Source organism: Podarcis cretensis (genome assembly GCF_951804945.1).
Source record: "Podarcis cretensis genome assembly, chromosome: 4".
Classification (NCBI taxonomy): domain Eukaryota; kingdom Metazoa; phylum Chordata; class Lepidosauria; order Squamata; family Lacertidae; genus Podarcis; species Podarcis cretensis.
In genome coordinates this window covers 5,877,172-5,903,967 of record NC_137173.1, presented here as the reverse complement: position 1 = coordinate 5,903,967, position 26,796 = coordinate 5,877,172, and the positions used below count along the sequence as shown (strand labels likewise).

Sequence of the window (26,796 nt, the reverse complement as noted above, 5' to 3'; positions counted from 1 at the left end):
TTAATAATTATTCAAAAAAATTTAAATTATTTTAAATTGTTACATAGCTTATCTTCATTACTCCATCTAGTTTAGTGTTGCCAAATTATTTATGATCCAGCATCCTTCTTAACATTTAACCAAATTACAATGTTTTTGCAAATAAATCTTGAATTTCTTCCAGTCTTCTTCCATCCTCTCCTCTCCCAGGTCTCGGATTCTGCCAGTCATTTCTGCCAGTTCCATGTAGCCTATCAGTTGCGTCTGCCATTCTTCCAGTGTGGGTAGATCTTGGGTTTTCCAGTATTTAGCGATAAGTATCCTTGCTGCCGTTGTTGCATACAGGAAAAAAGTTCGGTCCTTCTTTGCCACCCTCTGACTGATAATGCCCAAAAGGAAGGCCTCTGGTTTCTTAAGGAAGGTATACCTAAATACCTTTTTCAGCTCATTATATATCATTTCCCAAAAGGCCTTCACTTTAGTACAGGTCCACCAGAGGTGAAAGAATGTTCCTTCATTCTCTTTACATTTCCAACATTTATTATCAGACAAATGGTATATTTTTGCGAGTTTGACTGGGGTCATGTACCATCTATATATCATTTTCATAACATTTTCTTTCAAAGCATTACATGCAGTGAAATTCAACCCAGAGGTCCACAACCTTTCCCAGTCCTCAAACATGATATTATGTCCAATATCCTGTGCCCATTTAATCATGACCGATTTGACCGTTTCATCTTGTGTATTCCATTTTAACAGCAAGTTATACATTCTTGAAAGTACCTTAGTCCTAGGTTCTAACAGTTCTGTTTCCAATTTCGATTTCTCCACCTGGAATCCTAACTTTTTGTCATTTTTAAACATTTCTTTAATCTGAGCGTAATGTAACCAGTCTCGCACTTTATCCTTCATTTTCTCAAAACTCTGCAATTTCCAGTTGTCTCCATCTTTTTCTAGTATTTCCCAATATTTTGGCCATTTGGCCTCCATATTGAGTCTTTTTCGGGCCTTAGCTTCCAAAGGTGAGAGCCACCTTGGAGTTTTGTTTTCCAATAAGTCTTTATATTTTATCCAGACATTAAACACTGCCTTTCTGACAATATGGTTCTTAAAGGCCTTATTGATCTTAACCTTGTCATACCATAAGTATGCATGCCAACCAAAAGCATTGTTAAAACCTTCCAGATCCAATACGTCAGTGTCTTCGAGAAGTAGCCAGTCTTTTAGCCAGCAGAAAGCTGCTGACTCATAGTACAACCTTAGGTCTGGCAGGGCAAAGCCCCCTCTTTCTTTCGCATCAGTTAATATCTTAAACTTAATTCTGGGCTTTTTGCCCTGCCAGACAAACTTGGAAATATCTCTCTGCCACTTCCGGAAGCACTCCGCCTTGTCCACAATCTGTAATGTTTGAAATAAAAACAGCATTTTTGGCAATACATTCATCTTGATAGCAGCAATTCGGCCTAACAAAGAAAGTTTCAGTTTTGTCCAACTGTCTAAGTCTCTCTTAATTTCTGACCAACATTTATCATAATTGTCCTTAAATAGACTCAGATTTTTTGCTGTTATGTTTACCCCTAGGTACTTTACTTTTTTAACCACATTTAGTTCTGTCTCTCTCTGAAACCGTTCTGACTCTGTATCTGTCAAATTTTTTCCCAGTACCTTTGTTTTCTGTTTGTTTAATTTAAATCCCGCCACCCGACCAAAGTCTTGAATCAATTGTAATACTCTTTTCGTACTAGATTCTGGCTCCTGCAAGGTCAAAACTAGGTCATCTGCAAAAGCTTTAAGTTTATATTGTTTCACTCCGACCTGAATTCCTTCCACCAACCGGTCCCCTCTAATCATATTCAAGAGCACCTCCAGAATCGAGATAAATAACAGTGGGGAGATAGGACAGCCTTGTCGTGTTCCTTTTTCAATTTTGAACTCTTCTGTAATCACATTGTTAACTATCAGTTTAGCCTTTTGTTCTGAATAAATTGCATCAATCCCGTTTTCAAAACCCCGTCCCACTCCCATCCCTTCTAAATTTCCCTTCATAAATTTCCAAAAGACATTGTCAAAGGCCTTCTCCGCATCTATAAAAATTAGCACTGCTTTTGTGTTGATGTTTGTTTGCAAGAGTTCCAAAATATCAATAATGTTCCTTGTATTAGCAAACAAATGTCTACCTGGGAGAAAGCCTGCCTGGTCCTTGTGAATTACTTCATTCAAAACTTTTTTCAGTCTACTTGCCAAAATGTCTGCAAATATTTTGTAATCCACATTTAAGAGAGAGATGGGACGGTAGTTCTTAAGTTGTGTCTTTTCAGCTTCCGATTTTGGTATCAATGTGATGAAAGCTTCTTTCCACGATTCCGGCGCCTTCTTCCCCTCCATAATTTCATTGCTAACCTCCATCAATGGTTGTATCAAGTAGTCTTTCAATGTCTTATAGTACTTGGAGGTCAGCCCATCTGGCCCTGGAGATTTGCCCAGTTTCATGTTCTGAATGGCTTGTTCAATCTCTTGGCGTGTTATTTTACAATTCAGGATTGATCTGTTTTCTTGTGACAATTTTGGCAATCCATTCTTTTTCAAAAATTGTTTAATCTCAGCCTCATCTTGCGGCCCTTGAGTATATAATTTTTTGAAGTAACTCTGGAAACACTTTCTAATGTCCACAGGGTTCTGAATATTTCTTCCTTCAATCTCCAAATTTGTTTTTGTCTCTTCTTCAACTGCCAAGCTAGCAGTTTCCCACATTTATTCGCCGATTCAAAAGTTTTTTGTTTCATTAATTTAACTTTCCACTCTATTTCCTGATTTATAAATTTAGAATATTGTGCTTGATAGAGTTTAATTTCTCTCAGGATCGGCTGTGATTTCGGATTTGATCTTAATTTCTTCTCTAATTCTTTAATTTTCTCCAAGATCTTGTCTTTTTTCTCATTTTGCATCCTTTTCTTTACGGCATTCTGTTGTATCAAAAACCCCCTCATCACAGCCTTACTTGCGTCCCAGATGATTCTTTTTTCCACCGTAGTGTTCAGATTTATCTCAAAGTAGTCCTTCAAAACTTTTTGGGCCTTCTTAATGATCTCCTGATCTCTAAACATGTTGTCATTCATCTTCCATCTAAAGGAGCCAGTTGGTAATAGTGTCATATCCATCTTTACTGCATTATGGTCGGAGCAGGTCTTTGGGCAGATTTCCACCTTTCTGGTCTTAGGTGCCAGACCTCTAGATATCCATAGTTGGTCGATTCTTGTCCATGTCAGTTGGGCTTCAGAAAAGAATGTTCCCTCTCTTCCCAAGGGGTTCTTTGTCCTCCAGATGTCAATCAAATCCATATTGTCTGTCATTTCAAAAAAAGTCTTTGGTAATCTGCCATCTTTTGTAACATTTTGGCTTTGTGACTTATCCATGTTGGTTGATACGACCCCATTCATATCTCCCATCATAACGATGTTGTTATAGTCCAGATAATCCAGCATGCTCTCGTGCAACTTCTTGTAAAATTCCGATTTCCCCTCATTTGGTGCATAGATCCCTAATATCAAAAGCTTCTCTCCTTGATGTTGTATCTCAATTGCCAAAATTCTTCCATGCTCGTCTTTGAATAAGAATTTAGGTGATAGGCTCTCTTTTGCATATATCACCACGCCTCTCTTCTTTACTCGATCCGAAGATATAAATTCTTGGCCAAGTCTTTTATTTATTAACACTTTTTTATGGAGCCTAGTCACATGCGTTTCTTGCAGGCAGATAATGTCCAATTGTTCTTTTTTTAATATGTGGAATATCTTCCTCCTTTTTTCCGGGGAGTTACAACCATTTATGTTCCAACTCAGAAGTTGCAGAGACATCCTGAATAAATCTGTTATTTTTCTAGGGGTGGTATTTTTTCCGCTGGGTCCTCAGGTTCCAAGTGTGCGGGTACAGCCGGTGCTCCAGGCCCAAAAGGTGATTCCGTTCCTTTTTGAAGGTCCTCTCCGTGTGCAATCAAAAATTTGTCTCTGTCTTCCAATGTTCTAATTTTAACCTTCTTCCCTCTGAATGTAAAGGATAATCCTTGAGGGAATTCCCACCTAAAAATAATTGAATTGCTCCTCAGCAGTCTGACCAGTTCAAGATAGGCGGATCTAAGGTCCAGCAGCTGTTTCGGGATATCTTTATAAATTTCAATTCTTTTGTCCAAGATGTCCAGTGCTTTTTCGTAGTGTAGGCCCAATATCTTGTCCCTTTCCTCCTTTGATCTCAAAGTTATCAAACAATCTCTGGGCTTCTCTTTCTTTGCAAATCTTCCAAGTCTAAAAGCTGACACAATCTTAAAGTCCTTTTCCTCTATATTCCAAAACTTGGAAAGTTCTTTAGTCAGGAACTCAGCTAGGTTACCTTCTTCAACTTCTGGTATCGACCTTATCCTTAAGTTACTCTCCCGGTTCCGCAGTTCTATCATAGAAAGATAGGTCTGATGTTCACCAACTTGTTTGCAGAGTGGTCTTACCTCTTGTTCTAAATTTTCAAGTTTTTGGCTAGTATCCTCAGCCAGTTTACGATTTTCTGCTGTAGCCTCCGTCAGCTGCCCAATTGCTTGTACGTTCTGTGAAACCTGCCCCGTTATTCTATTTAAGCATTCTGTATTTTGATCAATCTTGGCTGTTTGTTCATCTGCTTTCTTATCCAAAGATTCCACTCTCTTGTCCAAAGATTCCAATTTTTCATATTTTTTTTCTAAAATGGAAGCAGTTGCTCCTGAGGCCATATCTTCCAATTGTGGCTGCTCAGTTTCTCCCTCCCCTGCCAGTGGCAGAGTAGACACAGTTTGTTCTTCCGAAGGCAAAGTAGGTACAGATGATCCACGTGTCTGCAAGGCTGAGGTTAAAGTTGTTAAAGTTGTTTGTCTAGTTCTTGGGCCCTTTTTTCTTGCGCCACTCATTCCAAAGTTATCTAGGAGTCAAGGTCACGCTGGGTTGTTCCCATGAGAAAGCAACAACCCAGAGATAAACAGTCAAACAGGAGGTAGGGAAAAAGAAAGTAGGATGATGTCACTGCTGTAAATCCCAAATCCTCTAGGGGGAGCTTAAAATGTCTTTAGGGAAGAATCCAATTCTGATAAAATTATTAAAGTCTAATTTAATGTCCAAGGACCTCCAGCAACAGATATTAAGCAGAGTTAGTGTTGACAGCAATACATTGTTTCTGACAGTGCAGTCTGGTATTTCAAATAATGTTTCAAAGTAACAGGTCCAAAAGCCCTCAGATTGTTACAAGTCCTGGTACACAGTAGCCAAGTCTGCAAAACTGACAGCTCTGTTTCTCAGGCAGCTCCAGCACCTGGGTTTCTCATTCAAATCGTAGTTCCAATAGAAGAAAGTTAGCACAGTCCAGATAAAGGAAGGAAATCATATAATTAAAGTCCTTACTTTGTTTAAAAGCAGTTTCAATGGGTGCTCAGATCGAATTAGGTTGAAAGTTTCTTCTACGCCCCCACTCCTCCAGCTCCTTGCTTTAAAGTTCAGTAAGAGCGGAAGACGGACTTCCTGTTTTTCGTCTCTCCGCTTTCAGCCAAATTCAGTGTTTTAGTCTCAAATTAGAAAGGTCCTTCTTTACTCACGGGTTGCTGCTTTTTCCGAATCAGAAGTTTCCAGGAAAAGAAGTCAGCGCTCTCCGGCAGCAGCTGCGCGGCTTCACTCCACGGATTTGCGAACGACTCACAGCGCCGCGATACCCCCTCCACGTTCCGGAGCCCCTTACGGGGTTCCTTCTGCGTTTTGGGGGCCGCTTCTGGCGCCCGCCGAGTCTCAAGACCACAGGCTCTTCCTGCCTGTGGGTTTTCGATGTGGATCTCCGCTTCGCCGTAGCGGACGACCCAGTTTCCGCGGAGCTTCCCCCTCACAGAAGGAAGAGGACCGCCATTACCGATCGCGCCGCCTCCGGAAGTGTCACCCCCCAGTTTTTGGTGTGTTTTTTTCAAACACAACCTTTTATTCTTCTGCAACTTGCCATACAATTTCTCTTTCAATTTGCCCTCTTAAAAAATAATTTAAAAAAAACGCAGAAAGGTCATGAGGAAAACAAAATACAAGAAGATACAAACATGGACAGGTCCCATTTTTGTGGGCAAAATGGAAAAGATGCTTTGAAGCAGGCTTTCCCACACTTGGGTCTCCAGCTGTTTTTGGACTACAGTTCCCATCATCCCTTCCCACTGGTCCTGCTAGCTAGGGATGATGGGAGTTGTAGTCCAAAAACAGCTGGAGACCCAAGTTTGCTTTAAAGGTAAAGTTGGCTGGCCCTGTGACACCCTCTGCTGGACAAAAGCACTGCCCCAGAATGTGAACCACCCCCAGTACTGCTAACTGGAATTAATAGAGCGCAAAACTGAAGCTTGATCGGCACTTCAACCTCTAGTCAGCTTCTAGGTGCTTTCTGCACCACCTAGAGTACCCACAGAATTGTGGCTTCTACTGACAACACACATAGGAGAACAAATGAAAGACAAACACAAGGGGCAGGAAAAAACCTGGAAAGGGCCATACCAAATGTACATCCGTTGTGAAGAGGTCACTTTCCCCACTGCTGAACAATGCCACAGGTAGAGGAGATGGAATGCTAGAAGTGTCTCTGGGGCAAGGGGAGCTGCTGAGAAATTGAAGTATGGGCTCAAAGTATTACTTTTTAAAAAAGTTGCTGCTATTATAGGCATTGCCATTCTAATGGCATGCATGCTGTGGGAAGCTGCAAACAATAAAAATCTTGGCGAGTTAAGCATTTTATTCATTTCAATATTATTATCCCATTTCCATATAATTACTACTGTTATTATATGCTAAAATTACAAAAAAGTAAAAATATAAAAGGAAATCAAAAGTAAAAAAGAAAGATTACCAGTTAAACAATTTTTTCCAGATAAAAAATAAATGGACTTGACAGAACAACAGCGGATTTTTTTAAAAAAAATATATATTAAATAATACAAAGATATTATCAAAACCACACAGATTGTTACTGGACTGGAACCTTAAGGACTAGGAGGTGAAGGAGGTGATGGTGAAATGGACACATGATTGTGGATATCCAATGAAGATGAAAAATGAGGGAAATTATGGGAATAGACTTAAAATTCACCACATGCTATTTGATTTTTAGATGGTACCTGACCCCATCCAGATCAGTCAAAATAAATAAATATCAGCAATAAGTGTTGGAGATGCATACAAAATGAGGGAACCTTATTCCACATGTGGTGGATATGTCCCCAAAGGGAAAATAAAATAAAAGAAATCTAAATCTTGGATTACATCTCTTATTCATTTCAGAGAGCCAGTGTGGTGTAGTGGTTAAGAGCGGTAGTCTCGTAATCTGGTGAACCGGGTTCGCGTCTCCGCTCCTCCACATGCAGCTGCTGGGTGACCTTGGGCCAGTCACACTTCTCTGAAGTCTCTCAGCCCCACTCACCTCACAGAGTGTTTGTTGTGGGGGAGGAAGGGAAAGGAGATTGTTAGCCGCTTTGAGACTCCTGAAGGGGAGTAAAAGGCGAGTTCCAACAAAATATTAAAATATAATAGTCCATCAAATATTAAAAGCTTCCCTAAACATAATAACAACAACCATCCATTTTCAGTCCATTGAATTAGCAATTGAGCATTTCTGGAAAGGGAAGTGGCATACATAAGAAAGTATTACTCATTTATGATGAGAATTGTTGTGACGTGGGGTTTGTGATTTCAGCTCTCTTGACATAATATGCTGGAGACAGTTCTCTAGTAACACTTCTTTATTAAAGCAACAAGACAGAGGATCCAAATACAGCAGCTTAAATGACCCAATAGTAGCTGTACCATCTGGAACCAAAAGACAGTTACTTTACCCTAATGCAAATACAGACAATAATAATACAGATATAAAATCCTTTGACTCAATACACAACACCCCTCCCCCCCTAGTGAGCACAGCAGACGTAATCTCTCAGGTACTGTGGGGTCCTACAACTTCTACTAGATCTCCTGACAACTGGTGTTGCCGGTTCTGGATTGGGTGTCACCTGTGGTAGGGGGGCTGCTATAGGGGTTTCGTCAGGAACAGATGGAGTCCCAGACATCTCAGGGTCCCCTACCTGTACCTCGTCATCCTGAGGACTAGCAGACCCTGGTTCATTTGCTGAAGCCCCTGGTGATTGCACCACTGGGCCATTTTCACTCTGGTCTTGCAGCTCTGCGTCGTTAGCCAGGGATGAATTATCAGACTCCTCCCTGCTGAGCGCCCGGCGCCTCAGCTGATCTATATGTCTCTTCCAAACTTGTCCATTTTCCAAGGTCACATGATAGGACACAGGTCCACTAGTCCGGGTGACCACACCAGCCACCCACCGCGAACCTCGTGAATAGTTCCTCACCCAGACCAGATCTTCAGGGGCGAAATACCTTGTTGTGTCAGTCTCAGCCTGGGGGTTTGCTCTTGAATTACGGTTTGGCATTTTATCCGGGTGGACATAATCCAACACCGTTACCAATCTTCTACCCAAGAGCAGCTCAGCTGGCGACTTGCCCGTCGCAGTCCACGGCGTCGCATGCTGCAAAAATAACATTCGTGCGATGCGAGCTGACCAGTTACCCTCCATTAAGCGCGCAATGGATTCTTTGGCTGTTCTTACCATGCGCTCCGCCTGCCCATTGGAGGATGGGTGAAAGGGCGCGGATGTGACCCCTCTTATGAAGTTATCAGCCAAGAATGCCCTGAATTCTTGGGATACAAAAGCTGCCCCATTATCTGATACAATGGTCTCAGGTAACCCGTGGGTTGCAAACAGCTGCCTCAACACCTTGATTACGGCAGCTGATACCATGCTAGGGACCATCGTCACTTCTAACCATTTGGAATATGCATCGACGATAACCAAAAAAACCTTCCCCTGGAATGGCCCAGAAAAATCTAAGTGCAGCCGGCTCCAGGGAGATCTGGACTGCTCCCACCAGTGAACTGGTGCTCTGGCCACTTCTGGCCGCACCTCTTGGCATGCCTTGCATGTTTGTACCCATTGTTCTATGTTCTGGTCCATTCCAGGCCACCACACATAACATCGGGCTAGCGACTTCATCCTGACCATTCCCGGGTGTCCCATGTGAAGCGTCTCAAGAACCCTGTTTCTCAGTGGTGCTGGGATGATCACCCTATCTCCCCACAGGAGACAACCCTTATGCATGGATAACTCGTGCTGCCTTGTCGCATAAGGCCTGAATTTGTCTTCATGCGGACCACCTGGCCACCCCCTCCCCACCCAAGTGAGCACACGGGAGAGAACAGCATCTTTCCTCGTTTTCTCAGCAATATCAGTAGCCGTTACAGGAGCCCCTGGAAGTGTTTCCAGCATCATTATGTGCTCCGCTGGAGCAGGATCCTCATTGCTCCCGCCAGGAAGGGGCAATCGACTCAGCGCATCAGCGTGGCACAACCGTTTCCCCGGCACATGGGTCAAGGTGTACTGGAACCCATTCAGGAATATAGACCAACGCAGCATTCTGGGGGAGAGACTTTGTGGCGTTTGTTTGTTCGGGTTGAACAACCCCAACAGTGGTTTGTGGTCCGTTTCAATGGAGAAATGACGACCGTACACATAATCATGGAACTTTTTGATTCCTGCCACAATTGCAAGCGCCTCTTTGTCAATTTGAGCATAGTTGCGCTCCATGGGCGACAACGTATGGGAATAGAAAGAGATGGGCTTTTCCGACCCATCCGGTTCCCTATGACTCAGCACCGCCCCCAGGCCGTATTGAGAGGCATCACATGCCAGGACCAGCGGCTTCGATTCATCATAATGAGCAAGGACGCTCTTGCTACTCATCATTCCTCGCAAAGAGTCAAAAGCCTTCTGCTGCTCCTGCCCCCATCGCCACACATTCTTTTTCTGCAACAGTCTATGTAATGGTTCAGCTACCGAAGCTTTCTGGGGTAAGAACGAATGATAAAAGTTAATAAGTCCCAGGAATGACTGCAACTCCGTCTTGTTCTGTGGTCGTGGTGCCTCGATGATGGCCTTAACCTTAGCATCTGTGGGGTGGATGCCTGATGCATCAATTTTAAACCCCAAGAATTCCACAGTTGGCACCCCAAAACTGCATTTTTCCTTTTTTAGTTGCAACCCCACCTCCTTGAACTTGAGCAACACTGCACGGACACGCACAACCAGTTCCTGTGGGTCTTTTCCAGCAATCAAAACGTCATCAAAAAATGGCAAGACCCCCGGCAGACCTCTTAACATGCGTTCCATGAGCCCTTGAAAAATCCCTGGGGCCACACAAACTCCAAATTGTAATCTGTTAACTCTGAACGCCCCTTTATGTGTGACAATAGTCTGTGCTTCCGCTGATTGTGGGGTTACTGGCAGCTGTTGGTAAGCTTGCGCCAGGTCAAGTTTGGTGAACACCTTGCCCCCAGCCAGTTTAGCCAACAGATGTGATACGACTGGAATGGGGTATGAGTTTCCCCTGAGTGCCTTATTGATAGTACATTTGTAATCAGCACAGATCCTGACTTCCCCATTTGCTTTAAGGGGCATGACGATTGGAGTCTCCCACTTAGCGGAGTCCACGGGTGAGAGAACTCCCTGCTTGACCAATTTATCCAGCTCTGCTTCGATCTTGGGTTGCAGTGCAAATGGCACTCGCCTTGGTTTGAGTCGGATTGGGGCCACCCCAGGGTCCAATTCGAAGTCAACTGGGGGCCCTTTATAACAACCCAGTTTTCCATTAAAGAGACCAGCAAATTCTTTGCATAATGCCTCGCTCATCTCAGGGCAGGTTTGGATTGAATTAAGCCCTGATATACTCAGTCCCAGGGCGGGAAACCAGTCAGTGCCCAGGAGACTGGGGCGACTGCCCTTCGCAATCACCAGTTTGAGTACCGCCTGTTTGTCCCGGAACTGTACTCTCACGGCACACATTCCCATGACATGGATGCGGCCCGCTGAGTATGACTGCAAAGTTGCCGGGAAGGGCTCCAGAGGGGGCAACTTACCCCTGGGGAAGAATGTCCTCGCGGTCTGGTCCGACACGATAGTGAATCCAGATCCGGAGTCCACCTCCATGTCGCACAGCTGACCCTCAATCTTCACCTTGACGTGTGCCTTGCCTTGCGCTGGAAACTGCACGACCCTCCTGTTGATCTCCGTTACGTAGTGGCAGTCCTTTAGAACATGGTTCACTGTGGCCGATCTGCGATGCTCCAGTCTAGGTGCTCCTGTCGCTCCCAACGCCGCCGATCTACAGACCCTGGCGATGTGACCTGTCTTTCCGCACGTCCGGCACATAGCATCCCGGAAACGACAACTCTTCCGCTCATGGTTTCCGCCACAACCAGGGCACCTGCCTCGGTGATCTTTGTGCACTGTGCAGGCCTGACGCACTGACTCGACCCCACGGACTGGGCTCTGGCTCGGAGTAGCCTCTAGCTCGTCCATGGCATGTGCAACTTCTATCTGTGGCTTAGGGGCCCTGCGACTGGCATCAAGCTCCTCTCTTTCATAATTCTCCGTGGCGGTGGCCTCCTTCAAGGCTGAAGCAAGGGTAACCTCTTCTTTAGCGACGATGCGTCTTCTGGCTTTCTTGCTGCTCAGACCACCGACAAACCGATCCAGGAGAGTCTCTTCCAGATCTTGGAAGTCGCAGTGCTGAGCGAGCTTCCGCAGTTCAGCTAGAAATACAGATACAGACTCCCCAGCACGCTGCTGCCTCTTATGAAACTCCATCCGCCGGGCCATCTTGGTCTCAGTAGGCGCTAAATGGCTTGTTAGGCAGGCAAGAATATCTTTGAGAGATGTCTCACTTAGCTTCGCTGGGGCAAGCAATGCCTTGGCCAGCTTGAAGGTCTCAGGCCCACAGTAGCTCAGGAATGTGGCCCTTCTTTTGCTGGCATCGGTGATCCCTTGAGCCACTGCGAAGAACTTGAAGCGTTCGATGTAGTCTTCCCACGTGTGGGGCTCTGATGGCTGGAAGGGCTCCAATACCCTTGGACTCCCCATTGTCCTGTGGGCAGGGTCGTCTTCTCAGCTGGCCAGTGAGTCTTGTTCTTAGCTACAATCCGGACTCTGAGGCAGGGCTGCGTTTAACCGCTCCTCAGCATTCCGGATCCCATCCTCGTCGCCAGTTGTTGTGACGTGGGGTTTGTGATTTCAGCTCTCTTGACATAATATGCTGGAGACAGTTCTCTAGTAACACTTCTTTATTAAAGCAACAGGACAGAGGATCCAAATACAGCAGCTTAAATGACGCAATAGTAGCTGTACCCTCTGGAACCAAAAGACAGTTACTTTACCCTAATGCAAATACAGACAATAATAATACGGATATAAAATCCTTTGACTCAATACACAACAAGAATAGGATTTATTTATTTTGAAATTCGCTTGGTTCCTCCTTGGTAGCCAGTGTGATTGTTTCAGCAGGGCTAGAACTCAGGACCCGCTGCCTTGAGGGACATCTAAGAGCAGTTGGGCAGGGGAAAGGTCTCCCTTGGGAGGTGGGGGACTCTCCTTCCTTGGAGGTTTCTAAGCAGAGATCAGACGGCCATCTGCCATGGGTGCTTTAGCTGAGATTCCTGCATAGCTGGGGGTTGTAATAATAATTATAATAATAATTTATTATTTATACCCCGCCCATCTGGCTGGGTTTCCCCAGCCACTCTGGGCGGCTTCCAGTAAAACACTAAAATACAATAACCTATTAAACATTGAAAGCTTCCCTCAACAGGGCTGCCTGTTTAGGGAACTAGATCCGGCCCCCTCTTGGTTCGGGTTGGACTAGATGACCCTGGGATCCCCTCCTCTCTCTCCACTCCGGAATTCCAGGAGGAGCTTCCTTGCCTCCTGCAAAGCCCTTTTCCCTGCAAGCTCTTCCTCTGGTTTCTGGCCAAGGGAGGGAGATGCTCAGAGTCCAGCCAAGAGCCTCACCCCCAAAAGGATATCTGGGCATGGGCGTAGCCAGGGGGGGGGCAGCTGCCCCCCTAAATCCATAAAAAATAATAGAAATCTGAGGTTCTGCCAAGCGAGAGAGGGCTGAGCTGGAGGGACTCGGCTTGGCAAGGGTTAAAGGGAAGTGAGCTGCCTTCCTAGAGAGGCCAGGAAGCAAGAGGGGGCCAGGTCCTCCAGAGCCAAGGCCCCTCCCTCCCTCCCCAGTCCTTTCCTGCAAGGAAGGGGGGGGCGGGGTGTTACTTTGGTGTCTCTCCTGCAAGGGCCGAATCGCAGCCCCCTCCTGGGATCTGGTGAGTCCATAGCTGTCAACTTTCAGATTTGAAAATAAGGGATCAGCAGCCTCACCTATCTACCAATCCGGGATAGCAGCAGGAAGCAGCGGAAACGGCGCTGCAATAAGGGAATTGCCGCAAAGAAAGGGAAGGTTGACAGCTATGGGCGAGTCTCCTCTCTCTCCCCCCAAAGGGTGCAGTGGGGAGACGGGGGGGGGGTCCCAGGGCTGCGGCAGGGGAGGGTGCCTGGGGGGCTTGATCTGCTCCTGGAGGGGGGGACCCCAAGTCAGAGAGGAGGAGAGGGTCCTGCCAGGGAGGGGCCAGGTCTGCCACGCTCTCCTTCCTGAATATCAGAGGATCCCTGACTCCCACGAAATCTCCCTTCTTTAAAGAAAGGAGTCCCTGGCTCTTTAACTCTGTGTGACATCGCTCAGCCTCATTGCACAACAGAGGAAACATGAGCAAATGGTTTTCCAAAGCTGGAGGAGGAGGTGGACTAGCCCCCCCCCCAAAAAAAAACAACAGGCAGGAAGGAAGGAAAAGTAGGAAAGAGAGGCCAGGAATAAAGAGAGGGATCCCAGGCCATGGTCTGGCTGCTGCATTGCAAACCAGTTTGTGTTAAGCTATCTAATAGAACAACAACAAAATCAAGGGAGATGTCTTTGGCCCCGCCCACTTGGCCCTCTGGGGGTTGGCCAGATACATTCCTGGCCCTCAGAAGAGAGAAAAAGAGATCTCACCCCACAAATCTGTCTGGACAGCGGCAGAGATTGCAGAAAAGGAGACAGAAGCAGGGAGTGGAGGTGGGGTGAGGGTGGAGCTGGGGAGCAACTCCAGAGGACCCCCAGGTCAGGACCCCAAGTAGAGAAAAGCATCCATTTTTCACAAGATACAAATGACTCCCTTGTCATTCGGTTCTGGCTTCATGCATTGACTAGAAGGATGGAGAAACCAGGTTGATTAATCTGACAGAAATCCCTTCAGTTGCCTCCACATTTTGCATTGCTAGAAGGCTAGAGACGTATTTCTTCTCCTCTTCCTCCTCCTCTTTCTTTTCAAAAGGATAGCTCACGGTCTGGGATGCGGTGCAGTCCAGCCCTGGTTCCCAGCAAGACTCATCCATGCTTGCTCAGGGAACCATTTCCCCCTCGTCCTACAAATTCTGTAACAGAACAATGTATTTGCTTTGTAGGATTTCCTAGAGCCCCTCATTAAGACGGGCAGAACTTGGCAGAAGACCAAAGGGTTCCTTCCGATCTCTCAGAGGCTTCCTGAGAGCACAGATGGATGTGCGAGACACAGCTGGCCCCAAAGCAGGAAGAGACCATGGCAGCCAAACTGGGAGCAGTGGGGGGTTCTGGGAAAACCCAGTGCAGAAGATCCTGGGTGAGGAGGACACCCTCCGCTCAGAGGTGCAGAGCCAGCAGTTGAGGCAGTTCTGCTGCCAAGAGGCCAAAGGACCCCGAGAGGTTTGCAGCCGACTCTACCACTTTTGCCACCAGTGGCTGAAGCCAGAAAGGCACACGAAAGCTGAGATGCTGGACCTGGTGATCTTGGAGCAGTTCCTGGCTGTCCTTCCCCCGGAGATGAAGAGCTGGGTGAGGGACTGCGGAGCAGAGACCAGTTCCCAGGCGGTGGCCCTGGCCGAAGGTTTCCTCCTGAGTCAGGCAGAGGAGAGAAAGCAGGTGAGAGAGACATTCCTCTGGATACTCCCAAGGGGCTCCAAACAGGATGGAGAACATCCCATAATGGTCTGCTGATGGCCCATCTTTTTTCTGGGAAAGCATCCATGGAATGAGATCTCACACCCTTCAAGTCTTTGTCATTCTCTTTCTAGTATTTCTCCCCATTCTCTGTTTTGAATCCTTGTTTCTTTTTCAGGGAAAGGATCTCTTTGCAGAAATGGACCTGGATTCCTGTGAGGCAGAGAGGCCTCCGTTGGACACCAGAGAGAGGTCACTGGGTAAGGAGGAAGGAGGCTTTTCTCCATTTGGTCTCGTTCTGTAGTTTTCCAACTCATCTGAGGGTTCTTTTCATCTTGTTTTGGGGGAGACAGTTGGGAAGAAGGGTCCAGAGGAGGAGAGATGTATTTCTGCACAAACAAACATGAAATGGGCACAAACCTCCAAATGCTCTCAGCAGGAAAGGCTTTCTCAAAGGCCCATCTGCAGTTAGAGATCCCCTGTTTCACCTGTGAGAGAAGCAGGCACTCCTGGCGTCCTGCTTACCTTTTTTTTTTGCAGGTGACAGAAGGATGCCAGCAAGACCTCCTGATCCGTCTTTTCATGGGGGCAGAAGGGAAGCAGCGGCTGTGGAACCAGATCAGGTCAGGGGAAGCTGCCTTGTGGGGACAGAGGCCGAGGGATGGAGCAATGTCATTTACTGGTTGGGCACAGAGGAATGGTGGGAGGAAGCAGCTGGGGAACCAGGAAGGGAAGATGGCTGAGAGCCCAAGAAGTGGAGGTAGAAGAAGGATGGGTCTTCTGGACCATGGTGAGGGGCTGGGAGCTGGGGGCACTGTCATACAGTGGTTCTGCTCCTTCCTCCTGGGCCGTGTCCAAAAAGTGGTGGTGGGGGGGATGAGTGTTCAGACCCCTGGGCTCTCACTTGTGGGGTGCCTCAGGGTTCTGTCCTCTCCCCCATGCTTTTCAACATCTACATGCAGCCACTGGGAGAGATCATCAGGGGGTTTGGGCTGGGTGTTCATCAGTATAAAGATGATACCCAGCTGTACCTCTCTTTCAAATCGGAACCAGCGAAGGCGGTGAAATTTCTGTGTGTCTAGAGGCGGTTGGAGGATGGATGGCGGCTAACAGATTGAGGTTGAATCCTGACAAGACAGAAGTACTATTTTGGGGAGACAGGAGGCGTGGTGTGGGGGACTCCATGGTCCTGAATGGGGTAACTGTGCCCCTGAAGGACCAGGTGCACAGCCTGGGAGTCATTCTGGACTCGCAGCTGTCCATGGAGGCACAGGTCAATTGTGTGTCCATGGCAGCTGTTTATCAGCTCCATCTGGTATGCAGGCTGAGACCCTCCCTGCCCGCAGACTGTCTCTCCAGAGTGGTGCGTGCTCTGGTTATCTCTCGCTTGGACTACTGCAATGCGCTCTATGTGGGGCTACCTTTGAAGGTGACCCGGAAACTACAACTAATCAAAAATGCGGCAGCTAGACTGGTGACTGGGAGCGGCCGCCGAGACCATATAACACCGGTCTTGAAAGACCTACACTGGCTCCCAGAACGTTTCTGAGCACAATTCAAAGTGTTTCTGCTGACCTTGAAAGCCCTAAACGGCCTCGGTCCAGTATACCTGAAGGAGCGTCTCCACCTCCATCGTTCTTCCCAGACACTGAGATCTAGTGCTGAGGGCATTCTGGCGGTTCCCTCGCTGCGAGAAGCCAAGTTACAGGGAACCAGGCAGAGGGCCTTCTCGGTAGTGGCACCCGCCCTGTGGAACACCCTCTCACCAGATGTCAAGGAGAAAAATAACTACCAAACTTTTAGAAGACATCTAAAGGCAGCCCTGTTTAGGGACACTTTTAATGTTTAAGAGATTATTGTCTTTTAGTGTTTTTTGGAAGCCGCCCAGAATGGCTGGGGAAACCCAGCCAGATGGGCGGGGTATAAATAATATATAATTATTATTATTATTATTATTATTATTATTATTATTATTATTATTTATTAACAGGAAGGAAACAACAGAGCATTGTGTAGCAGATCATATTTCTGCTGTCTCAGAGGAGAACATTTCCCTTTTTCTTTTAGGGTCCAGTGTGCTTTGAAGATGTCACTGTTCGTTTCACGGACGAGGAGTGGGCGTTGCTGGATCCTGACCAGAGAGCTCTGCATAAGGACGTCATGGAGGAGAATCGTGGGATATTGGCCTCTCTTGGTAAGGCTCCCTGTGGGATCGTCATATCTGCCTGGAAATTCAAAAAATACGTCTGTGGGCCAACCTCATATATTTTCACAGAGTTCAACATTGCCCCCTATAACACCTGGGAACCTAACACCCCCACAATAAACAGAAACTTACAGTTTTTTCTTTGAACAATCTTCATCAAAATATTGCTTTTTCTACCACGATTGGGCTGGTGTGAACTTCCAAGGCAATCTTCAGTGTCAGCTTCAACCTTCCACAATTTTGACCACTACTATATATCAGAGAAAACAACATTCAACAACTCTTCAGAATCTAATAATAAATATGTTGGTAAAATGACAAACAACACAGGTAATGAACACACACCCAACTTGTTTCATTTCTTCTCCATTTGTTCCTGAGGCTCTAATCCCTTTTTGTCTCCATTGCAGATTCTGATGAATTGGAAATTGAGAGCAAAGGTGACCACGATAAAATCCCCAGGGAGGAGAAGCCACATAAAAATTTGGAGTGTGGAGAAAGCTGCAGCCAGAGCTCCCATTCCACTTCCCATCAACAAGATATCATTGGAAAGAAACTCTATCAGTGCATGGAATGTGGAAAAAGCTTCAGGAAGAGCTCCTCCCTTACTTCCCATCACAGAATTCATACAGGGGAGAAACCCTATCAGTGCGTGGAATGTGGAAAGAGCTTCACTGATAGCTCCAATCTCACTTCCCATCAAAGAATTCATACAGGGGAGAAACCCTATCAGTGCATGGAATGTGGAAAGAGTTTCACTGATAGCTCCTCTCTCACTTCCCATCATAGAATTCATACAGGGGAGAAACCCTATCAGTGCATGGAATGTGGAAAGAGCTTCACTCATAGCTCCAATTTCACTAAGCATCAGAGACATCATACAGGGGAAAAACCCTATCAGTGTGTGGAATGTGGAAAGAGCTTCACATGTAGCTCCTCTCTCACTTCCCATCAAAGAATTCATACAGGGGAGAAACCCTATCAGTGCATGGAATGTGGAAAGAGCTTCACATGTAGCTCCTCTCTCACTTCCCATCAAAGAATTCATACAGGGGAGAAACCCTATCAGTGCATGGAATGTGGAAAGAGCTTCACTGATAGCTCCTCTCTCACTTCCCATCACAGAATTCATACAGGGGAGAAACCCTATCAGTGCATGGAATGTGGAAAGAGCTTCAGTCAGAGCTCCCATCTCACTTCCCATCAAATAATTCATACAGGGGAGAAACCCTATCAGTGTGTGGAATGTGGAAAGAGCTTCTGTAAGAAGCAAAATCTTACTTCCCATCAAATAATTCATACAGGGGAGAAACCCTATCAGTGTGTGGAATGTGGAAAGAGCTTCATTCACATCCACAGTCTCACTTTCCATCAAAGAATTCATACAGGGGAGAAACCCTATCAGTGTGTGGAATGTGGAAAGAGCTTCAGGAAGAGATCCTCCCTTACTTCCCATCAAAGAATTCATACAGGGGAAAAACCCTATCAGTGTGAGGAATGTGGAAAGAGCTTCACTCAGAGCTCCTCTCTCACTTCCCATCAAAGAATTCATACAGGGGAGAAACCCTATCAGTGTGTGGAATGTGGAAAGAGCTTCACATGTAGCTCCTCTCTCACTTTCCATCAAAGAATTCATACAGGGGAGAAACCCTATCAGTGCGTGGAATGTGGAAAGAGCTTCACATGTAGCTCCAATCTCACTTCCCATCAAAGAATTCATACAGGGGAGAAACCCTATCAGTGTGGGGAATGTGGAAAGAGCTTCACATGTAGCTCCGATCTGACTTCCCATCACAGAATTCATACAGGGGAGAAACCCTATCAGTGCGTGGAATGTGGAAAGAGCTTCAGGAAGAGCTCCTCCCTTACTTCTCATCAAAGAATTCATACAGGGGAGAAACCCTATCAGTGTGTGGAATGTGGAAAGAGCTTCACATGTAGCTCCAATCTCACTTCCCATCAAAGAATTCATACAGGGGAAAAACCCTATCAGTGCATGGAATGCGGAAAGAGCTTCACTGATAGCTCCAATCTCACTTCCCATCAAAGAATTCATACAGGAGAGAAACCCTATCAGTGTGTGGAATGTGGAAAGAGCTTCAGTCAGAGTGCCAATCTTACTTCTCATCAAAGAATCCATACAATGGTCAGAAAAACCATTATACAGCTTTAGGAGCCAGGCAAATCTGCACCTTTTTAACCAGGCTTTTGGCTAATTCACATCTAATGCCCTTTTAATATGTGGTGTTTTTTATCGTTTTTTTAAAAAAATTTGTAACCATCCTGAGACCTGTGGGTGTAGGGAATAGGCGCCAACTCTTAAAGGCCTAGTGGTCTTTGCCCCACCCCCAATAAAATATTTAAGGATGCCACCCCCCAGTTTTTGCTGTGTTTTTTTCAAACACAACCTTTTATTCTTCTGCAACGTGCCATACAATTTCTCTTTCAATTTGCCCTCTTAAAAAATAAAAAAACAAACACAGAAAGTTCATGAGGAAAACAAAATACAAGAAGATACAAACGTGGACAGGTCCCATCTTTGTGGGCAAAATGGAAAAGCTGCTTTGAAGCACGCTTTCCCACACTTGGGTCCCTAGCAGCTCCTGGACTACAGTTCCCATCATCCCTTCCCACTGGTCCTGGTAGCTAGGATGATGGGAGTTGTAGTCCAAAAACAGCTGGAGACCCAAGTTTGCTTTAAAGGGAAAGTAGGCTGGCCCTGTGACACCCTCTGCTGGACAAAAGCACTGCCCCAGAATGTGAACCACCCCCAGTACTGCTAACTGGAATTAATAGAGCGCAAAACTGAAGTTTGATGGCACTTCAACCTCTAGTCAGCTTCTAGGTGCTTTCTGCACCACCTAGAGTACCCACAGAATTGTGGCTTCTACTGACAACACACATAGGAGAACAAATGAAAGACAAACACAAGGGGCAGGAAAAAAACCTGGAAAGGGCCATACCAAATGTACATCCGTTGTGAAGAGGTCACTTTCCCCACTGCTGAACAATGCCACAGGTAGAGGAGATGGAATGCTAGAAGTGTCTCTGGGGCAAGGGGAGCTGCTGGGAAATTGAACTACGGGCTCAAAATATTACTTTTTTAAAAAGTTACTGCCATTATAGGCATTGCCATTCTAATGGCATGCATGCTGTGAAACACAAGAGCAGTCAAGTACAACATTCCTAGAGTGAACAAGTTTACACATGGGGAGGGATGTTTGTCCAGCCAGCAGGTAAACTTCCTGTTTCCTTCTGGGCTGAGACAGACTTCCTCTGCATGTGACTAGAGGTGGGCGTTGCCTCACCTGTGCAGGTAATGACAAAAGCACAGGGCAGGGCAGCCATCTCTCTCTCTCTTTCACCACATGCATCGAAGACACAACATCTACTAAGCCAGAGATGCCCTCTTGGCTTCCAGCCAAGAGAGGAAAAAGGGACTGTCTTCTTAAGGGATAGACTCCAAGTGTATGTTACTTCATTAAGCTAAGTCTGCCTTCTGGGATCTGATTCTGAACAGAATGTGAGTAAACTCTTTTTTTATTTTTATAAAAGACTGTGTCGTCTCTTCTATTTTATGAGGGAATAAGGGGAAAATACCAGAACAGTTATTATAGAGGCTTTAGCGAGCCTGAGCAAACGCAGACGCTGCAAATTTAAAATAAAAGGGAATGTTACTCTGCTGATATTGTGGAAGTTGTTAACACAAGTTGGATAAGGATATACTCTGACAACATATCCTTTCCTGCATCCCTGAACATTCCCACACATGCATCATATGATGGATTGTGCAAGGCAGGACTTACCTGGCCCCCCACCAATATTTTATCCAAGTCAGCACCACTGGGTCATGTGGTTTCCAAATTAAAGACATAAATCTCCTTCCTTTGCACAAGTTCCAGCTTGTCAATATCCTCATTTATGCTTTTAAAAATTTATTTGCCCTTCATCTGAAGTTTTTACAATATAAACATACAGGATGAAAGCATGGCTTTCTCAATAAGAATAAGAATAAGAATAATTTATTATTTATACCCCGCCCATCTGGATGGGCCTCCCCAGCCACTCTTGGCGGCTTCCATAAAAACCAATAATACAGTAAAATCACATGTTAAAAACTTCCCTGAACAGGGCTGCCTTAAGATGTCTTCTGAATGTCAGGTAGTTGTTATTGCTTTGACATCTGCTGGAAGGGCGTTCCACAGGGCGGGCGCCACTACCGAGAAGGCCCTCTGCCTGGTTCCCTGTAGCTTTACTTCTTGCAATGAGGGAACCACCAGAAGGTCCTCGGTGCTGGACCTCAGCGTCCGGGCAGAATGATGGAGGTGGAGACGCTCCTTCAGGTATACTGGACCCAGGCCGTTTAGGGCTTTAAAGGTCAGCACCAACACTTTGAATTGTGCCCGGAAACGTACTGGGAGCCAATGTAGGTCTTTCAAGACCGGTGTTATATGGTCTCGGCGGCCACCCCCAGTCACCAGTCTAGCTGCCGCATTCTGGATTAGTTGTAGTTTCCGAGTCACCTTCAAAGGTAGCCCCATGTAGAGTGCATTGCAGTAGTCCAAGCGGGAGATAACCAGAGCATGCACCACTCTGGCGAGACAGTCTGCAGGCAGATAGGGTCTCAGCCTACGTACCAGATGGAGCTGGTAAACAGCTGCCCTGGACACAGATATGACCTGTGCCTCCATGGATAGCTATGAGTCCAAAATGACTCCCAGGCTGCGCACCTGGTCCTTCAGGGACACAGTTACCCCATTCAGGACCAAGGAATCCTCCACACCTGCCCGCCTCCTGTCCCCCCAAAACAGTACTTCTGTCTTGTCAGGATTCAACCTCAATCTGTTAGCCGCCATCCATCCTCCAACCGCCTCCAGACACTCACAGAGGACCTTCACCGCCTTCACTGGTTCTGATTTGAAAGAGAGGTAGAGCTGGGTATCATCCGCATACTGATGAACACCCAGCCCAAACCTCCTGATGATCTCTCCCAGCGGCTGCATGTAAATGTTGAAAAGCATGGGGGAGATGACAGAACCCTGAGGCACCCCACAAGTGAGAGCCCAGGGGTCAAAAACAAGACAAGCCAGAGAAATCTCTCCTTTTCTGTTTTTCTTTTCTTGGATGGAGTTACAAACTTCATTGATCAGTGGACTGTTGTGGAAATAGTGCATCTCGATTTCAGTAAGGCTTTTGACAGAGTCCTCTGTGATATTTATGAGAGGAAGGTGGTAAAATGAGACTGAATGAGGTAACTGTTAGGTGGATTTGACTGACCGAACCCAAAGAGGACTCCTTCATGGTTCCTCCTCATCCTGGGAAAAGTGACCAGAGGGGTGCTGCAGGGTTCTGTCCTGGGCCCGTTGTTGTTCAGCGTCTTGATAAATGACATGGATGAAGGAACTGAGGGGATGCTCATCACATTTGAAGATGACACCAAACTGATCATAATGGCACCCTCTCCCTTCTTCAGCAACAGACAGGGAGACAAAGAACAGTGCAAAAGCACAGCAGAGTGGAAGAGATAAGACTGACTTCTGTTCTTACACTTCCCAAGCCTAGGAAAGTAAACAGGGGCATGTGACATACTAGCAACAGGGTGCTCCCCCACACGCAGGAGAGAGGAGGAGGACGCCGAGCAATGCATGAAAGCCCCTATATAGACATTTTTAATTGCCCACCCTGGAGTCCAAGACCACCCCCAGAAACATCATACATACATCATAGAAGAGGTGTAGCCCAAGGACCCCCCCCCAGATACATCATACCCACATCACAGAAAAGACTGTCAGCCCCCTCCCTGTCATAGACTTTTTTTTTAATATTCTTTTTTATTAACTTTCATTTATCACACACACACAAAGAAAAAACAAAACCATTTAAAACAACAACTAATACAGAAAAGAAAAGATTTACATTAAATCCAATACTTATTAAATTAAATAACAGAAAAAAGTGACAAAAAAAGCACCAAAGCAATGAAAATAAAAATAAACTGATACATAACACATACTTGCTGACTTCCTTCCCTCCTGATTTCGGGTTCTTAATTTTAAGAGTTTCATTTTTACAGCTGATGTTGGTTAATTGATCTATCTATACATCGAAAGTTTCATAACAAGCCTGCTATATGTGGTAGGTTACTATAGTTACCTTCAATATATATCATAAATTTAATCCAGTCGTTATTTAACTTTGTATTCTTTTGGTTTCTAATTCTCTGCGTCATTTTAGCTAGTTCGACGAAGTTATATAGTTTCGTTTGCCATTCCCTCATCGTTGGTATATTTCTATTTTTCCAATTTTGGGCAATTAACATTCTGGCCGCTGCTGTTGAGTATTGGAATAGGACTCTATCTTCTTTCTTAATTTCTTCTCCGATGATACCTAATAAGAAGGCCTCTGGCTTTTTCGGGAATGTATATCTTAATATTTTTTTTAATTCATTATATATCGTATCCCAAATTTTTTTTATTTCCTCACATGTCCACCACATGTGTATGAAATTGCCTTCTTTTGTTTTGCATTTCCAGCAGGCCTTATTTCCAGTTTTGTACATCCTACTTAGCTTCTCTGGCGTAATATACCATCTAAATATCATCTTCTCTAGATTTTCTCTGATTGCAACACTCGCCGTGAATTTTATTCCCTCCTTCCACAATTTTGACCATTTTTCATATTCTATGTTATGCCCCAGATCTATCGCCCATTTTACCATAACTTCCTTAATTTCTTCATCTTTTGTGTCCCATTCCAATAATAAATTGTACATTTTAGATAGTAATTTAAATTTATTTTCTATTATTTCAATTTGAAATTTCGATTTCTTTTCATTCATTCCAGTTTTTTTATCTTTTAACCAAATTGCATTAATTTGATGGTACTGTAACCAGCTTGTCAACTTTCCCTTCAGCTCCTCATATGGCTTTAATTTCCAGCTGTCTTCTGATCTTATCAATAAATCTTCATATGTTAATTTCTGCTCCTCCATATTTATTTTTTTAATAGTTAGGATATTTATTGGGGACAGCCACCAGGGCGTTCTCCATTCTAGCAATTTTTTATTTTTCCCCCAAACTTCATATAGTGGGCCCCTAATGATGTGATTTGAGAACCCTTTATGAGCCTTCTCTTTATTTGCCCAGAGGTAGGCATGCCATCCGAACCTGTTGTCTGCTCCTTCAAGATCCAATAAATCAGTATTTTCCAAGGTTATCCAATCTTTAACCCAACATAGGCAGGCGGCCTCGTAGTATAATTTCAAGTTAGGGACTGCAAGTCCCCCTCTCTCCTTTCGGTCCGTAAGTAATTTAAATCTTATCCTTGGCCTCCTTCCCTGCCAAATGAATCGTGAAAGAATTTTCTGCCAATCTTTAAATAATTTTGACCCCCTAATTACCGGAATATTTTGAAACAAGAACAGCATTCTTGGAAGAACATTCATTTTTATTGTCTCCATCCTGCCCATCCACGAGAGGTTAACTCTGTTCCAGACATCCAAATCTTTTTTAATTTCTTTCCATGTTGTCGTGTAATTATCTTCAATTAAGTTTATATTTTTTGGTGTAAGCCATATTCCTAAGTATTTTATTTTTTTAACCACCTTTATCCCATGTTTTCTCTCCAGTTCTTCTCTTTCCTCAGCACCCAGGTTTTTTGTCAACATTTTGGTTTTTAGTTTGTTCAGTTTAAAACCGGATAGTTTACCATATTCTTCTAAAATCTCCAGCGCCTTGCCCAAACTACCTTGCGGTTCTTCCAAAGATAACATTAGGTCGTCCGCATAAGCTCTTAGTTTAAATTCCTTCAATCCTATTTTAATTCCTTGTATCTCTCGTTTCGATCTTATTCTGTTCGCCAGTACTTCTAATACTATAATAAATGATAGCGGGGAGAGGGGGCACCCCTGTCTTGTACCCTTCTCGATTTTAAATGTGTTTGTAAGATTGTTATTTATTACCAATTTGGCAAATTGGGTTGAATATATTGCCTGTATTCCTTTCAAGAATTCACCTTCTATCCCTGCCACCTCCAGAGATTTTATTAGGAACAACCAAGAGACATTATCGAACGCCTTTTCGGCATCTATGAAAATCAGTGCCGCAGGTATATTGTTATTAATCTCCAAATATTCAATTATGTTTATAATGTGTCTCGAATTATCTTTCATGAACCTATTTGGGAGGAAACCCGCCTGGTCCTTATGGATTAAATTTATTAAACATTTTTTCAGTCTGTTTGCCATGATATCTGCGTATATTTTGTAATCGTTATTTAATAACGATATTGGCCTATAGTTCTTAATGTTCAATTTGTCTGTGTCCGGTTTTGGAATTAACGTTATAAAAGCCTCCCTCCAGGACTCAGGTATCTTTCCTCCTCTTAGTATATTATTCATGGTCTCGCAAAGCGTTGTTGCCAATTCATCTCCCAAAACTTTATAGTATTTTGCCGATAAACCATCCGGTCCCGGTGCTTTCCCTAATTTCATTTTTTTAATCGCGTTCTGGATCTCCTCTATACTTATAGGTCTGTTTAATTGAGATTTTTCTTCTTCCGTTATGGCCTTTCCTTTACAGTTCTCCAGATACCTTTCTATTTGAGTTGGGTCTTCTTCTCCTTTTTTGTATAATTCCTCGTAAAATTTAAGAAAGTTTTTTTGTATCCTTTTTGGGTCTTCTATCAATTCTTCTTCTACTTTTATTTTATTTATCACATTTTGCTTTTGCCTTTTCCTCAATTGCCAAGCCAATAGTTTTCCAGTTTTATTCGCTGATTCGAAATATCTTTGCCTCATTTGCTTGACTTTCCATTCAATTTCTTGGTTCGTTAACATCGAATATTGTGTTTGTAATATTTTTATAATTTGTATACTTTGGTCATCTTTTGGATTCTCAATTAATTTTTTTTCAGACTCCCTTATCTGTCTAAGGATTTCTTCCTTCTTTTGCTGTCTCATTTTCTTCTTATAGCTATTTTGTTGGATGAAGAAACCTCTTAGGACTGCCTTACTGGCATCCCATACCACTTCTAAGTTTGTTCCTGTATTGAGGTTCAGGTCAAAATACTCTTTTAATGTAGCTTTAGCTTTTTCTACAACCTCATCATTGTCTAACAAGTATTCATTTAACCTCCATCTGAAACCCCCTTGTGAAGTGCCCTTTAATTCCAATGTTATTGAATTATGGTCAGAGAGAGTTCTCGGTTGGATTTCACATTTTGTAGCTCTTAAGGTTAACTCCCTTGAGGTCCAAATTTGGTCTATTCTGGCCCAACTTTTATGTACCTCTGAGAAAAAAGTAAACTGCTTTTCTGTTGGGTGCTTGTGTCTCCATATGTCTATTAAATCCATATTCTCTTCCAGGTCTTGGAATGATTTTGGTAATTTCCCTTGGTTTCGTTTTCCCCTTTCTGTTTGTCTATCAATCTCTGGTGTTGGCACCGCGTTGAAATCTCCCAATAATATCGTCCTATTGTTTTCTAAATTCATCAAAACTTGTTCTAATTTCTTAAAGAACTCTGGCCTATTAGATTTTGGGGCATATATATTTACCACATTAATCTTTTCCCCCTGAAAGTTGATTTGCACCCCCAATATCCTTCCTTCTTTATCTTTATATATCAATTTAGGTTCCCATTTTGCATTAACATATATTACAACTCCCCTTTTTTTCT

The 26,796-nt window shown here is 44.5% G+C and overlaps 3 protein-coding genes across 3 annotated transcripts in view; all 3 read left to right on the top strand.

The window, feature by feature from the left end:
* LOC307214701 (uncharacterized protein) overlaps positions 1-26,796 on the top strand; it is a 152,583-nt gene that overhangs the window by 11,694 nt on the left and 114,093 nt on the right. The window lies entirely within an intron of this gene.
* On the top strand, positions 13,163-15,219 carry LOC307213901 (zinc finger and SCAN domain-containing protein 31-like; the record flags this gene model as incomplete). Its single annotated transcript, XM_079972136.1, has 3 exons — positions 13,163-13,230; positions 14,405-14,897; positions 15,094-15,219. The coding sequence occupies exons 2-3, from the start codon at positions 14,496-14,498 to the stop codon at positions 15,217-15,219; spliced, it is 528 nt and encodes a 175-aa protein (XP_079828262.1). The 5' UTR covers positions 13,163-13,230; positions 14,405-14,495.
* On the top strand, positions 16,987-19,399 carry LOC307214799 (uncharacterized protein). The gene is made up of 2 exons (XM_079973813.1): positions 16,987-17,451; positions 17,532-19,399. The coding sequence occupies exons 1-2, from the start codon at positions 17,436-17,438 to the stop codon at positions 19,292-19,294; spliced, it is 1,779 nt and encodes a 592-aa protein (XP_079829939.1). The 5' UTR covers positions 16,987-17,435; the 3' UTR covers positions 19,295-19,399.